Source organism: Bison bison, unplaced genomic scaffold (genome assembly GCF_000754665.1).
Source record: "Bison bison bison isolate TAMUID 2011002044 unplaced genomic scaffold, Bison_UMD1.0 scf7180017864221, whole genome shotgun sequence".
Classification (NCBI taxonomy): Eukaryota; Metazoa; Chordata; class Mammalia; order Artiodactyla; family Bovidae; genus Bison; species Bison bison.
The window spans coordinates 939,762-955,499 of record NW_011494793.1 but is presented as its reverse complement, the minus strand read 5'-3'; the positions used below and the strand labels follow the sequence as shown (position 1 = coordinate 955,499).

Sequence of the window (15,738 nt, the reverse complement as noted above, 5' to 3'; positions counted from 1 at the left end):
AAGAGGAAAGCATGGGGAGTGACTGCTAACGGGCGCTGGGAACGTTCTGCAACCAGACACAGGTGACGGCTGCACAACACTATGAAAACCCTAACACTACTGAACTGCGCATTTTAAAACGGTGAACGTCGTGTTACATGAACTTTCCTTCAATTTTTTTCTGAAACCTGTTAAGTTCGCAAGAAAAGAAAAAGAAGAGGAGGAAATGGAAAAGGCAACTTGGCAGGCCTCAGGCCACAGCAGAGAGGGAAAGGCTGACGGTGCAGTCTGTGCTCCCGAACTCCCCATCCCAGGCCCCTCTTCCGCTCCCGGGTCTATGCCCCCGCCCAGGCACTGCTGAGCCTCAGCCCACGTCCACTCGGTCCCTCCGCACAGGCAGGCAGTGAGCCTGACCCCTCCTGCACCACAGGCTCCGGTTACGGGCAGGTCTCCATCGGAAGACTCTCTGCCCCTCAAACCACCCTCAGCACCCGCTGCTCTCGGTCCAGAGAAGCCCTCCGGAGGACCTGCTCCAGGTCAATGAGGGCTTGGAGCCTGCACTCGGGGCCCATGGGTGGCTGCACTGGGTGTGGCTTCAGGGGCAAGCCAGTGTCTCTGGGGAGTGGATAAACCCAGCCTGGCCTGAAGGCTGCACTGAGGTATGGGGTTCTGGCTGGGAACGTGGCCCCAGATGGGGGTGGGTGCTCTGTACTCACCAGGGACCGCTTGGCTTCAGGCAGGAACTGTCCAAACTCGGAGAGCAGGTCCTCCTGGCCGCGGAAAAGGTTGGCCACCTCAGTAAATACCTCCTCTTCAGACATGCCTCGGAAGGGACGGCCCTTCGTGCTCAGCTGCTCCTTCTGTCGATTTTCAGGAAAAGGAAAACAAGTCGTTAGCCAAGGAGCCAGGAGACACCCTAGGCTGGGACATTCAGGCATCCCATCGTGGAGGAGAGAGAGACGATTCACAAAAGACAGACTCGGCGGGCAGAGCCCCTGACTGCTGCCACCAGGAGAGAGGGGCCCAGCCCGCTGCCACCTCGGGTTACTCCCCAACTACTCCCCTTCCACCGGCTCTGAAGAACAGCCCCGTGTGCTTGCATCTTGACCCTGCTGCACAACTTGGCCTGAGCCCCAGCCATGGATGGGGTCAGAGCTGGGAACGTGGAGGCAATGTGGGAGAGGCAAGGTCAGGGAAGGACCCTGCCTCAGCCCTCGAGCAGCACTGCTGAGCAGAGGCTGGGGAAGGGCAAGGTCAACGGCGAACCCACAGTGCTCCCAAGGGCAAGGGGCCTCGTCCTGCTGGGCAGGGGAAATGAGCTAGCGGTGGGTCTGGAAGAGGCAGAGGGCGAAGAAGAACAGGAAGGGCCTGCACGTTAAGGGACTTGTTCTCCCAGGGTCACCAAGGCCCCGGAAAGGAGATGGCTTGACCTGGAGCTTAAGACAACAGGATAAAGACCAGAGGGGTTGCAGGTTGGGAGGGCAGGAAGGGGCAAGGAGAACGCAAGTTAGCTGTCAGAAGTCAGTTCTTGGACTTCCCTGTTGGCGCTGTGGTAAGAACCTGCCTCCCAATGCAGGAGACGGCTTTGATCCCTGACCTGGGAAAACCCTACGTGAGGTCTGTGCGGCACACCACTGAAGCTGGCGCGCCTGCAGACTATGCTCCGGAACAAGAGGAGCCACCATGATGAGAAGCCAGCGCACCGCCTTTAGAGAGCAGCCTCTGCTCACACAACTGGAGAAAGCCTGGGCACAGCATCGAAAACCCGGATGGGAGAGTGGGTCACGAGGGAGGGGAGGGGACGTGTATATACCTATGGCTGATTCGTGTTGATACTCGGCAGAAAACAACAAAATTCCGTAAAGCAATTTTCCTTCAATTAAAATAAAAAGTAAAAAAAACAAAAAAAACCCAGTAGCCAAAAAAAAAAAAGAAGAGTGAATTAAAAAAAAAGTTAGTCCCTATCAACTTCACAGCCAGAACATGACAGAGCAAGCAGCACGACAAGGCTTCGACATCCCCTGCCGGAGCTGCAAAGGGGGAGAGACAGGAATGAGAGCCCTCGGCTCGCTCTCCCCTCTCGGCCCGCTCCACCCCTCAAGGAGAGGTACTTTCCAAATCCTGGCACACAGAGCACCTAGTTAGGAGGGAGGAAAAACTGCCTCCACCCTACCCTGCCCCAAGTCACTGGGACACTTGAAGACCAAAGGAAAAAACAGGCAAAGATCACTCAGCTCAGAGGACAAATACAAATCATTCCTATGCACATAAAACAGTGATCAGACTAAGTGATGTTTGAAGAAATACAATTTAAAACAGCATCACAGCAGGTGGCTCCTGCCAATGCAGGAGACTCAAGAGGCTAGGGTTCAATACCTGGGTGGGGAAGATTCCCTGAAGGAGGAAATGGCAACCCAGCTTCAGTATTCTTGCCTGGAGAATTCTATGGACAGAGGTGCCTGCTGGGCTACAGTCCATGGGGTCACCACGAGTCGGGCACGACTGAGCGCCAACATGGTGAGAGCATTTTTGCTCATCAGATTGAGTGAGTGATGGTGATCTCTGTGCAGGCGGTGGGGAGCTGGGCGCTCTCATTACAAGGTGCAAAGAAAGCCTGGTGCCACTGGCAGAGGGAAGCCTGGCGCCATCTACGATCATGTGACGGGGGCACACTCTCTAATGTGGGGATGTACTGCCTGTAAATTTTCCCACAGAAAGAGTCAGCCATGCTCCAAGGCCTGTTTTAAACAGACATCTGTTTGGGACAAATGCTAAAGAATGATCTGAGCGTGGTGTGGATTCTGCATTCGCTAATAAGACAGGATTTTGCCCAGGAGTAACAAGGGGTGTGTGTGGAGAAGTATACCTGGCTGAGCCAGGCCATGCAGGAAATGCACGCCACCCGACACGCACACACCCTCCCTCGACTGTCAGGAGCCACCCTTCCAATCTGGGGCGACATCCTCCCATCACACTTTAGGAAACTCCCTCCTGGTACCTCACAGTGACCCGCAGGCTGCAACCTTCCCCCACCCATGTCCACAGGTGAACCTCAGGTCTTCTCCAAGGTCAAGTGTTACAATGTTCACATCACTCTCAGCCATCTAAGGAGAGTACATGGTGCTACCGGTTCCTAGTAGGTGCCTATGTCCATACATTTTGTTGGCTGTGGTCTTTGTTGCTGCGCATGGGCATCCTCTAGCTTCTGCGGGCGGGGGCTCCTCTCTAGCTGCGGCACTCTGGCTTCCATGGCAGTGGCTTTTCTCGTTGTGGACCACGCGGGCTTCTAAGGCATGTGGGCTCAGCAGGTGCGGCACCCGGGCTTAACTGCCCTGGGGCATGTGAGTTCCTCCCGGACCAGGGGTTGAACCTGTGTCCCCCGCATTGGCAGGCAGACTCTCAACCCCCGGACCACCAGAAAAGGCCCAGTACCTTTTTTCTGTCAGTGTGTGGCCGACACAGTTTTTGAGTGTCGTGCCCTGAACCCATTTTCCCAAAAGCCCTGTGGCCGGGGCGTATGTACAGAGTGCGGTCACCCTGGTGACGTCAGGGCAGAGCTGGCTGTGCCTGTCCAGGCACACAACCCATGTAGGAGGCTGTGTCAGGGAACCCACTCCCCTCCAGTGACCTGAGGCAAGCACTGTGCTACAATCAGTGACCTCAGTGAACCACGTTTAATTGGGTCGGCACCACCAGCTTTATAGCCATTTTATGGATTGGAACCCCAAGGTTCAGGGTGGTGAGCAAAAGGGCTCTGAAGGGCAGGGGTCACAGCTAAGATCCGAATCAAGGCTCAACAGATTTAAAAAAAAAAAAAGTAACATGTGGCTAAATTTACTCTAGAGCCACTTTGGCCTCACAATGTCTTAAAAAAAATTCAAACCCAGACTTCCCTGGCGGTCCAGTGGTTAAGAATCTGCATGCCAATCCAGGGAACACAGGTCTGATCCCTGGTCCAGGAAGATTCCACATGCCGTGGGGCAACGAAGCCCACGGGTCGCAACTACTGAGCCCAAGCACCCTAAAGCCCGTGCTCTGCAACGAGAGAGGCCACTCAATGAGAGGCCCGTGCACCACAACGAAGAGCAGCGCCCGCTCACCGCAACCCAAGAAAGCCCGAACGGCGACCAGGAACCAGGGCGGCCAAAGATAGATTACGTAAATTAAAAAAAATCTGAGCCAATGTTCTAAAATCAGAATAACTCACATAGAAATTCACACTGCCAGCTCCTCTTGAAGAAATGGATGGTCCCTGTTGCCAGGGTGCTTGCTGGAAAAGCCGGTGCCAGGCAGAACCTGGAGTGGAGGCCCAAGCGGCTGCATTTCCAACTGACTCCTGTGGCTGTGGCTGGAGAAGGCTGAGCTGTAACCTTCCCCCTCACGCATTCTCCAAATCAACCTGCAGCCCTTCGCTACGACCTTGGTTAAGTTAGTCTAACGTCTCTGCTCAACTCCCATCAACAGAACAGATATCTCCTGGCCTTCCCTCTAATGATCCTTCTTGCCCCTGAGATGTTTGGACCCCACGCAATCTGTGTAAGACCCATAAACCCCCATGGTTGCAAACAGACTGGTGTTCAGAGCTGCCACGTGCAACCACCTCTCTGTGGGAAGCAGGAAGTTCTTGATGCTGTGCAAGGCCCGTGCAGACGCTGGATGTGAGGCTGCGGGCCACGCATGACGTCAGCACCAGTGCCCGCGGACGTTTAGGCCGTCGAAGTAGCTCCACTGGGTTTGCAGGAAGCAAATGCTGTTCATCTCATCAACATTTACGCGGAAAGGAATCTCACTTCTTTATTTCTCTTATTAAGGTTGTGCATAAGACTTCACTTTTAAAAGTGAGTCCTTGGGACTTCCCTGGTGGTCCAATTGCTAAGACTCCGTGCTCCCAAGGCAGGAGGCTGGGGTTCAATCCCTGGTCGGGGAACTAGATCCCACAAACCACAACTAAAAAGTCTATGCCGCAACTACACGCTACAACAAAGATCTACGACAGGGCGCAGCCAAATAAATAAATGAAAATAAACATTTTTTTTTTAATGGGTTCTGTTGGTTACAAAAACAAAAAGCAGCAGAGACTCCATGTCTGCGCACAGATGATGTCTGAACTCCTTGCATGACACCGATGCCCCTTGCCACTGGCCTGCCTGTACTCCCTGCCAATTTCCCTGAAGCCAGCTGCCCGCTCAGGCCCCCAGGCCTTTGCATAGGCCGTGCCCAGGGCCGAGAGAGACTCTGTCTTTCACCTGATGGTTCTGACTGATTTGTTAAGATTCAACCTGAGGGGCTTCCCTGGTGGTCCAGTAGTTAAGAATCCCCTTTGTGATGCAGGAACTAAGATCCCACCTGCCACAGAGTTAACCAAGCCTGCAGGCCGCAACTGGAGTCTGCGTGTGGCAGTGATAGATCCTACTGAAGACCGAGATCCACAACCAAGTCCCAATGCAGCCGAAGTAATTAACTAAATATTAAAAGACATTCAACCTGAGTAGTTTCTCCCTGACCCCTCACGGGGTCAGCAACCTTCAGCGCTGACAAACCTCTCCTTCGCACTAAACTGAACTCGTAGGCAATGGCAACCATTCGTCTCTGTTGACCTAGTACCTGGCGCAAGGCCCAGTTGTAATCAGCATAAATAAAGGGTAGTTCTATTGTCTACATAATAACTAAGCCATTTTATAAAAGGAAAACTGTCTTCTTGCAGGGGTGGGGGTGGCGGTTCTTTAATCCTCTAATGTGTGTTTCCCAAAGAGGCTGCAGAGGTGCCTCAGAGAGCAAATTAGAAGCAGACCTACACAGAACACCAACAGGTACACTCCTGTTCAGAGCAGCGCTATTCACAGTGGCCGTAAGCGGGAAGCCACCCAAGTGTCCGCTGATGGATGAATGGAGAAAGAAAACGAGGCCAGGCCATACAATGCAGTAATACTCCGCCTCAAAAAGAAGGCCATTCTGACACATGTACAGCAGGGACAGACCTCACGGGCGTCGCGCTAAGTGACGAGCCAGAAGGACAGATACAAAGCTACTCACAGGAGGCCCCGGCAGAGCCAGACTCAGAGACAGGAAGTAGAAGGCTGGGTGCCAGGGGCTGGGGAGGGAGGAAGGGGGAGTTCTAAGAGTTTAATGGGGACACAGTTTCAATTCAGAAAGATGAAGACGTTCTGGAAATGCATGACGCTGATGGCTGCACACGAGTGTGACTGTACAGTACTTACCACCACTGAATCATACACTTAAAAACGGTTAGCTTTTACATATATACTCTACCACAGCAGGAAATGAAATTAACTCAGAAAAAAAAAAGAGCTGATCAGAATTTTACAGGAATTCATGGAGAAAATCTGAATGCTTCCGACGCACGTGACACTGAACGATGACGCCCACACCCGCAGAGAAGCGTGGCCCAAGTCTTCTTACCTGGTAAGTGTGCAGTATCTCCAGGAAGGACCTGTAGATTTCCGGGTGGTCCAGAAAGCGGGTCTTAATTTTGTTCACGTAGCTGATGGCATTGTTGAATTCCACGGAATCGGACTCCAAGGGCACCTGGGGCTTGTCCTCCTTGTACAGCGTCTGCTGCTTCACGCTCTCCGCACAGTCACTGTGGCTGTGCGAGTTCTCCTGGCAACAGTACGACAGCGAGTTACTGTCGGGCCCGACAGGGGAGCAGGTTGTGAGAAACACCAGACTGAGCTGCTGTGCGCGGGAGCAGGCAAAACTTAGCACAGGGCCGAGTCTTTTCCTTCGATACAGAAAAAGTTTACTTCTGGGGGCCTGAAGAGAGGGAAGCAGAGACGGGGCACGCAAACGGGGAGACACGGAGCCCCACCTCAGCCTTCCGAGTGCCCGTGCATTCCTGGGAGCCTCAGCAACTCACCTCTGCCCGACCCTTCTAACAGACTCAAAGACCACGAAACCATGATGCACACTCCACACTTTGAAAAATTAGCATTCACGAGAAAACTAAGAAGAGTGGATGGTTTAATCCTTTTCGGAGCACAATTCTGGGCCGTTTATAACAGTCTTCCCCCACCTCTGGCCAGTCCATTCCAGCAAGACTGTTTTCAGGTGTGAAAGCTACTCGCTGTCAGCAGGCAGGAGACTGGGACCCCGCAGGTGGGGATGGCCCCCTGTCCAGGCTGCCCAGGGCTGTGGGACTTCCGGTGCTAAGCCCGGGGCAAGACATGAGAGAAGACTGATGGGCCCTGAGCAGCCATCAAGCATGCTCTCCATTTACATGCTTTTCTGTCAACATAAATACAAATAAAAAACAGACACATGTCCCTCTCTCCTAGAAGCTGGAATCCTAACTCACAGCGGGGCAGGACCACCCCACAAAGGAGGCGACGTTTCCGCCTTTAGACTGGAATTTCACGTGTGGTCCTGAGGATGTCAGGACTGAAGGCAAAAGGAGAAGAGGGCAGCACAGAATGAGATGGTTGGATGGCATCACCAACTCAACGGACAGGAACCCGAGCAAACTCCAGGGGATAGCTGAGGACATGAAAGCCTGGTGTGCTGCAGTCCGTGGGGTCGAAGAGTCGTGCACGACTTAGCGACTGAACCACCACCTGAGGACGGCCTCGCTCTGCCACTGACCACAGCTGGGCTGTCAGGACTGACCCTCGGCTTCCTGCGGGTCCCCGCCCGGGTCTCGGGCAGGTCCGGAACCCTCTGGTTCGGCTTTAGGTCTTTGCATACACAACCCCTTTCAGGGAATCTTCTAGACCTCATCTCCTAGCACTTTGAGCCCCTTTCTTGCTCTTTTTCTCCACGGCACATACCACTTTCCTACAGGTGACACATTTTACTTATTTTACTGTCTGTCCAGCCTTGAGCTGCAGGGAGACTCCAGGGGAGCAGGGATTCTCTTTTGGACATAGCTGTATCCCCAGTGCCTGGAGCAGTGCTTCGAAGAGAGTGGGCTTCATCCACAGTTGGGGATGACCGGGTGAAATCCCCTGGCACCTGCAGCTGACCCTGGACTCCAGGGGGCTCCAGGCACACTGCCGCCGCCTCCAGCAGGCACACCGCCAGCACCCGAGTGGGTCCACTGGTGCACCAGGGCTGCTGGGCAGCGGCAACAACAGACACCGCCTCCCCACAGTTCTGGAGGCTGGAGGTCCAAGCTCAAGGGGTCAGCAGCCTCTCCTGAGGCCTCCTGGCTGGACACCTGCCCCTCCTTCCTGCTGCGTCCTCACAGGGCTGCCCCTCTGCGCGCACAGATCCTTGAGGGTACTCCCCGTGTCCACATTTCTTCCTTGTAAGGACCACAGTCAGCCTGCATCAAGGCTCATCCTAACGGCCCCATTTTACCTAATCATCTCTGCCAAGATCCTATCTCCAGATACAATCATATTCTGAGACACTGAGGGTCAGAACTCTGAGATACAAATCTGGGGTTCGGGTGGGGGTGAATGTGGGGCTGGGGTGGGTGCAGAGGCAACTCTAGGAAGCCAAGGAAAACAGAGACACAAGAGACCTAGAGCAGTCACAACTCTTTAGTACTGTTTCTCCCCGGCACTGGAATTGGTTCTAAATCACTTTGGGGATGCTCCTCCTGATCACCTTTCACTTAAACTAACAGAGATCTGATCCTGTGTTCCTCTGTGGTACACAGGTTTGTGGGTGGGAATAGCTGAGCAGGGACAGGGGGAGGGAGCAGCCGTGGAGCCCAGGATGGTTTCAGAGGAGGCTGTGTGTTCACTGGGGGCTCCTTTCCCACCAGTATAAGGGGGCATTTTTAAGCACCATGTGCCTCCTCCAGTTCTTGGAAGTGAGTTACGGTGATAAGACGGAGAACCACCCCTGCAGACCAGGGCTCCACAAGAAAGGGCAGACGGTAATGGTCCAACCACTGCGGCCAACAGTCCAGTGATTCTTCAGCAAGTTAAACGTGGTCCCCAGGTGACTGAGCAATTCCACTCCTAGGTATCCACCAAAGAACCAAACACAAGTGCTCAAGCAAATCCTTATGTTTGTTCACAGCAGCGCTGTTCACAATTGTCAAAAGGTGGAAACAACCCTCGTGTCCATCAAGTGATGAATGAATGAACAAAATGTGTTCCGTTTATGCAGTGGAATATTATTCAGCCTTAAAAAGGAATGAAGTGCTGGTACAACATGTTGCTGCTGTTGTGATCTGCTAAAGTCATGCCCAGCTCTCTGCAACCCCATGGACTGTAGCCTGCCAGGTTCCTCTGTCCATGGAATTCTCTGGGCAAGAACACTACAGTGGGTTGCCATTCCCTTCCCCAGGGTATCTTCCTGACTCAGGGTCTCCTGCATTCCAGGTGGATTCTTTACCGCTGAGCCACTGGGGAAGCCCCAATACAACATGGATGACCTTCAAAAACACAACGCTGAGAGAAGGAAGCCCAGACGCAAAAAGACATACAGTACATGACTGCATTTATACGAAGTATTCGGAACAGGAAAACCTATATAGACAGAAAGCAGATTAGTGGCTGCCAGGGGCGGGGAGGTGTGAAAGATGGGGCTGAGGAGGTCCATGTTTCTTTCTGGGGTAATAAAATGTTCTGGAATTAGTGGTGGCTGCATAGTATTGTAAATTTACTAAAAAGCCACTAAATTGGACACATTAAAATAGTTATAATGCTGAATTTTATGTTACGTAAATATCACCACAATTAAAAAAAATTTTTTAACCACAATCTTAAAAATGTAGAAGCTACCAGCCATACAAACATAAGCTGGCTCGATCCGTGGGCCACAGTTTGCCAACCCCTGGTCTAAACTTTCTGGAACAATCCAGGCCTTTGTGTGCTCTGCCTGCCGTGGGTGGCCTTGACCAGGCACAGTAGAAACGCCTGCTGGACACTAAGGAATTGCCATACGCGGCCGCCTGGTCCATCCGAGTGCTCACACACAGCCCTGCCTGGCACTGAAGAGACCCTCAAGGGGACGTCCCAACAGGGAGCAGCGGCCCCCTCCGCCCCCTGCCCCACTGCTCATCTCAGCGGGTGTTGCGTCCACCCAGAGCCGCAGGCATCCTGCCATCACCTGGATTGCCCACTTTCACCGATACCTCGCCCCTGGTCCTCAGTACCCTCCACTCCATCTGGCTCACACAGGGCCCCCCTCTAGCCTCCCAGATCTTCTCTTGTCCCCCCAGTCCACTTCTGGCATGGCAGCTGGAGGGGCCTTTTCAGAACTCTCCCCTGGCTTCTCACGCTCCTGGCTCTCTCCCCTATAGCTTCTGCTTCAGGTCCCGACCCCACCGGCTTCCTGGCTTTCTCAGGCATACCCACTCGTTCCCACCTCAGGCCTTCACGCCCCTACCACAGAGCCTCCCCCAGAGGACACAGGCGTGGCCCCTGCTCCCCTTCCTCCGCCCACCACGCCTCCCCAGGCCTGGCTTCTGCTATCTTTCACTTGTGGCGCTGAACTCCCTCTCACGTCTCACACCCATCTGTACGTGTCTCGCATGAGCCCCCACCTCAACCACGCAAGGGCCCGGAGAGCCCGGAATCTGAACAAACCCCAGTGCCTGGCACAGAGGAGGTGGCCTACCTCTGCCCCATGGATGACTAAGACATAAAGCCAAGAGGTGGCCTCCTCGAGACTGAATGGACACTGCATGACCCTTCCCAGAGGGAAGGCAGCTGGCTCCCTTTGAATGTAGAGGGAACACCAAACTATAAACCGCACCTCAAGGTTTATCTCTTAGGTTCATCTAAGCAGCTGTGATCTTGGACAAGTACAGAGGAGCCGCCCCGAGAGGCAGGGTCTATCCTGAGCAGAACTGGCAGCCAAGATTCACCACTCTCCCCCGGGGCCTCGCCCTTCAGGTGTCCAGAACGGGGACAGTCATGAACAAGTCAGGCCTGATCTGGAGGACCCCACCTGCCAGGGAAGGCAAACCAACAGGAAACAGTGCATTTTTTATTTCTTAGCTCTCCTATGCTATTTTGAAATATGTAAAACGGGATGCTGTGAAAATGACTTGGGGATGGGAATTGGTGGAGGGGGAGCTCTTTGAGGAGGTGATGTTATAACTAAAGTCAACCAGATCCAAAAAGGTGTTGGCCCCAAAGGCCGCAGCCAGGGGATGGTCTTCCTGGGCAGGCTGCCCACATCATGGCACATGTCTGTTTATCTTTCCCTTAGGCCAGTGTCTCAACCAGGGAGATTCTGTTCCCAACCCAGGGGACACTTGGCAACATCAAGAGACATTTAAGGTTGTCGTACCTGGCGGGGGGTGGGGGTCGGGGTGCTACTGGCATCAGGGGGGTGCAGCCCAGTGATGCTGTTCAACAGCCTGCAGAGTGTGGGACGGGCCCCATGCCCATGAAGAACACCACTTTGGCCCCAGCGGCAAGGCTGAGAAGCCCTGCACAAAAGGCTCCCCACAGGCTACCACTTCTCTTCCTTAGCGCTTAACCACCATTCTCTCCTTGTCTATAGCTGACAACATTAATGACGAGATGTAGAAATGGAAAATATTCACATACACATGCGCGCGCGTGCACACACACACACAGAAGTTTCTTCAGTACAGTAAAGCCAGAAAAACCAGTTAAAAAAAAAAATCACCATGGCACTAGTGAGCAGGGAGCCCTGGAAAGTTCTCAGGCTACCACTGACTTGAAAAGGCCTCTAGGAAGCTCAGAAGACATGGGGTTTGGGCCTGGCGGGAAGCAGGGCTGCAAACAGACATGACTGAAACCAAGACGGCAGCGGGTGACCGGAGGGGATGAAGGGCACGGACCTCTCGGGCGGGGGGGCGGGCAGCCCCACACATGGCGGCTCCTAGGCTGCAGCAAGACCGAAAAGCCCTGGTAGGCAGCTGTTAAGGGAACGTTCTCATCAAACTCCTCTTCAGAGTTAATAAGCCTGCAGTCACGAAATCCACCCCGGGGGCAGACAAGACTGGTCGGTTCCCCTTATCTCTCCAACAGGTCTGGAAGTCACTTGGGGAGCAGCAGGAGCCCTGCGGCTATTGAAGAGGAGAGGCTCGAGTGAAGATCCGGCCTTGGGAGCAGTTACTCCCACGGGGCTAGAGAAAGGCAAATTCCACATGGGGAGTGCAATTTAGGGCTTGATCACCAGTTTTTTCTTCAACACCCAGTGTTTACACAGCGCCTCGGATTCAGCAAAGTGCCCCCGCACACACAGCTGCAAAGAGCTCGCTTTTCTCGCCAGCCGGGACTGTTCCGAAGGTTAATCCCTGCTAAGGCTTTTATCATCTGGAGGTACAAGCACTACCTCTGGATCCTGGGGCTTCATTTGCAAACATGAAATAGTAGCTTTTTTGGCCCCAGGCTTTCAAGTACCTTTTTAAAAGTGAGGCGCACTCCTCAGCTTTAATGAGATGACTTGCTTATGGTGCTGACGTGCTGACAAGACTGCCTTGCAGAGAAAAGGCAGAACGTGTGCACTAGCCCCCCTCGGAGAGGGACCCGCCACTGCCAAGTCGCCTTGCACTGCTCTCTTTTCAAATCCTGACTCCCTAATTGATAGGAAACTGCAATCTCCTTCAACAGAGGAGAAACCTACAAAATGCTTCACGGTAGATTTTTAGCTTCCCTGCAAAAACCCCTCGGGCAGAGATGGAGGAGGAGGTGGTTCAAAGAGCTGGTTCAGTCACACCAGGGCTTCTCAATGCTGTGATTTTGCTCCCAGGAGACATGTGGCTCTGTCTGGAGATCTGTTTTTGGCTGTCTCGACTGGGTGAGGGCCTATGGGTGGAGGCCGGGGATGCCGCTGAACACCCACAATGCCCTGGCCAGCAACGCCACCAGCAATGTGTTATGCCCTAAATGGCAACAGGACCGAGGAGAGAAAAAGATAATGGCTACCTTATAAAAGTAAAGCTCAAACAGTCTTTTTCTCAGGGGGTCTGGTGAGCTCAAAGAAGAAAGGACTGCAGAGACAGAAGAGGGTGCCACCTGTCACTTAAAGAAGGGACCACAAGCCTGAGCTGAGTCCATGGTCCTGCCCGCAGGGAAATGAAGCACATCAACAATAAAGATGGCTGGTCACACATGCATCTCCACCGCTCGATTTCGTGTGCTGCCAAGGGTGATCAGAGGGATCACGGGCCCAAGCACGAGTATGGCCTGCCTAGCGCTCTGAGGGGGAGCTGCAAACCCAGACCTTGGTGGCTCCGATTGCCATTATCTTTTTTTAATCAGAGTACAGTTGCTTCACAATGTTAAGTTTCTGTTGTACAACCAAGTGAATCAGCTATACACACACATACACACACACACACACACACACACACACACACACACATATCCCCTCCCTTAGACCTCCCTCCTACTCCAGCCCCATCCCATCCCTCTAGGTCATCACAGAGCACTGAGCTGAGCTCCTGTGCTATATTCCAGAGTTCCCAGTATCTGTCTGTTTTACACATGGTAGTGTATTTATGCCAAGCCTAATCTCCCAATTCACCCCACCTTCCCCTCCCTCACTGTGTCCACATGTCCGTTTTCTACGTCTGAGTCTCTATTCCTGCCCTGGAACTAGGTTCATCTGTCCTATTTTTCTAGATTTCACATGTTAACACAGGCACTAATATACGATACTGGTTTTTGTCTTTCTGACTTACTTTACTCTCTATGACAGACTCTAGGTCCATCCACATCTCTGATTGTGACTGGACATAAAACTATGTTCGGAGAATGCCTCCCTAACATATACAGGCACACCCACTCTTGATTTAAATCTGCCAAATGGATCAATTTGGGATGCAGAGGCTGCTGGGGAAGGTGTTTCGATTTATTTTGATTTGTGCTAGAAGCATTTCAAGAAGACCGGCCCTTCACCTGCTTCCCTGCCAATGAAAAACACACGAGACACGCTGCCTGGCCTGAGTACCCCAGTGCCAGGGTGGGCGGTGCTGAGGCCACATCACTCACACCACTGCATACCTGGCTCGACAGAGGCGACTGTATGTTTAACTTGCCATTCTTGGGAATGTCTATTCTGTAGCCAAGAGGAAGGAAAGCGTTGAATCCAACAATGAGGTCAGGGTGTTCATGGAAGAGCTGCGACACTCGTCGGATGACGCCAGGTGTATCGATGCTGGAACAAAGAAGACCAGGAGTGGCAGGAGAGTCTTAGGGGGCAAACTGGGAACCGAGCTGACTTCTGACTCTCTTAAGCGTCCCAGGACACAGGCTGCTCAACAGACAACAAAGCACCCTAAACTGTGCTCTGTGTGACTCTGCAGACAGTGGTCCACCACCAAGGCAGCCAGGCCTGGGCTCCCTGTATCTTCCTGGCAAAAACCCACACAACAGGCACACAGCACAGCTCCCAAAAAACCGCAAGCACGTGCGCTAGGTTCTGAAAATGTCAGGAGAGCCAGCTGCACATCCTGAGCTCCAAGAAGAGACAGGAAGCCAAGTCCTCTAAACGGGGAGATAAATTCACTTCATACGAATTAGCGATCTGCTGTGACACAGGAGTTGTTCCCAGCAACTGACGGTAATGCATAAATGTCAAAGGCCCTGCAAATATGGAAACTGCTTAACAGCTCACGGAGAGAGGAGACAGGATTCTCCCTCAGGGCTGCAGTCAGGGCCAAGGTCTTGTGGAAGGAAACCAGGTGAGGCCTGTCGTTATTATTTCCTCTGGGAAAGCTGCACAGTGTGGATCTGATACTCACGAATCTAAGTCAGAAGGGATGGAGTCCTGGTCCCGTCTCTGCTCCTAACGTGAATCTGGGTGAACCCCTGGCCCACTCTAAGTCTCAGCAAGCCCCCTGTCAAACAAGATAGGGGATCGGGAGGTCCCCGATATATCTCTAACCCCCCTGATTCTGTGCCTATGAAAACAGCTAATGTGTTTTAAATGCCTTCTAAGTGCCAGGTTCCTTATGAAGCATTTTATGTGCGTTATTTCCCAAGCAGGCCTGGGATGAGGGCGAGGCTAGTGAGGCACTCACCTTGGGGATTAAGATTTGAGGGGGAGAGAGTGCCAAAACATTCCTTAATCAGGATAAGTAACATTTTCATGTAGTGCTTGGCGGAGGGGAAAAAAATCTAAATTTAAAAAAAAATCCCCAACGAACAAAATTTATCTTAAAAAAACCCAACATTCTGAGTAAAGACAGGATCTCACCCTGTGCTTGCCTGACTGCCTCACTCGCCTCACCCCATCCCTGCCCTCCTTCCAGGAATCCCCACAATAGCTCCACAAGGAGGGTACCCTTCTGTCCCGTTTTTTGGAAGAAGGAACTGAGGCTCTGAGAAGTCATAACCTGCGCAAGGTCACCCTATTGAGGGTCAGCTAGGGGTGGTGGCTCCCACTCCGCTCAGGCCCACTGCGGCCCAGGGCGTACCCTGGGACGTCCCCCTGGGCAGGGGCCCCGCAGGTACCTCTGGCTCTTGAACTCCTTCATGATTTCCAGGAAGCCATTGTAAGTGGCAGGATCGCTGCCGAAGCGGATCTTCACCTGGTCCAGGTAGGTGAGGGCGTCTTCCACCTGCGGGGAGGGGGAGGGTCCTGGTGGGCCGCGGTCGGCGTAGAAGGGGACGGGGCCGGGGGTCCCTGGCGGGAGGGGTACAGGCCGGGCTCCGAGGGGCGGAGGCAGGGAGTCGCGGGTCCAGGGCCCAGAGGAGCGGAGGCCGACGCAGGGCCAGGGTCGGGCGGGGCCCTGGTAGGGGGCGCCAACCTCCGGGGACTGGACGACGGGGTTCCCCAGGGACGGCTGGGGCACCACTCACATGCACCGGCAGTTTCTCGTGGCCCCCGGAGCCCGAGCGACCCCAGCGGGCGCCGCTC

General features: G+C 53.5%; 1 protein-coding gene across 1 annotated transcript in view; it reads right to left on the bottom strand.

Moving 5' to 3' along the window:
* Positions 1-15,433, bottom strand: part of SIN3B (SIN3 transcription regulator family member B) — a 43,899-nt gene extending 28,466 nt beyond the window's left edge. The window contains exons 1-4 of the mRNA XM_010845607.1: positions 15,333-15,433; positions 13,881-14,034; positions 6,400-6,600; positions 696-839 (exon numbers count right to left, since the gene is read on the bottom strand). Of these exons, the coding sequence (XP_010843909.1) occupies positions 696-839; positions 6,400-6,600; positions 13,881-14,034; positions 15,333-15,355 (522 nt within the window). The 5' untranslated portion in view covers positions 15,356-15,433. The remainder of the gene's footprint in view (positions 1-695; positions 840-6,399; positions 6,601-13,880; positions 14,035-15,332) is intronic.
* Between the last annotated feature and the right edge of the window lie 305 nt (positions 15,434-15,738).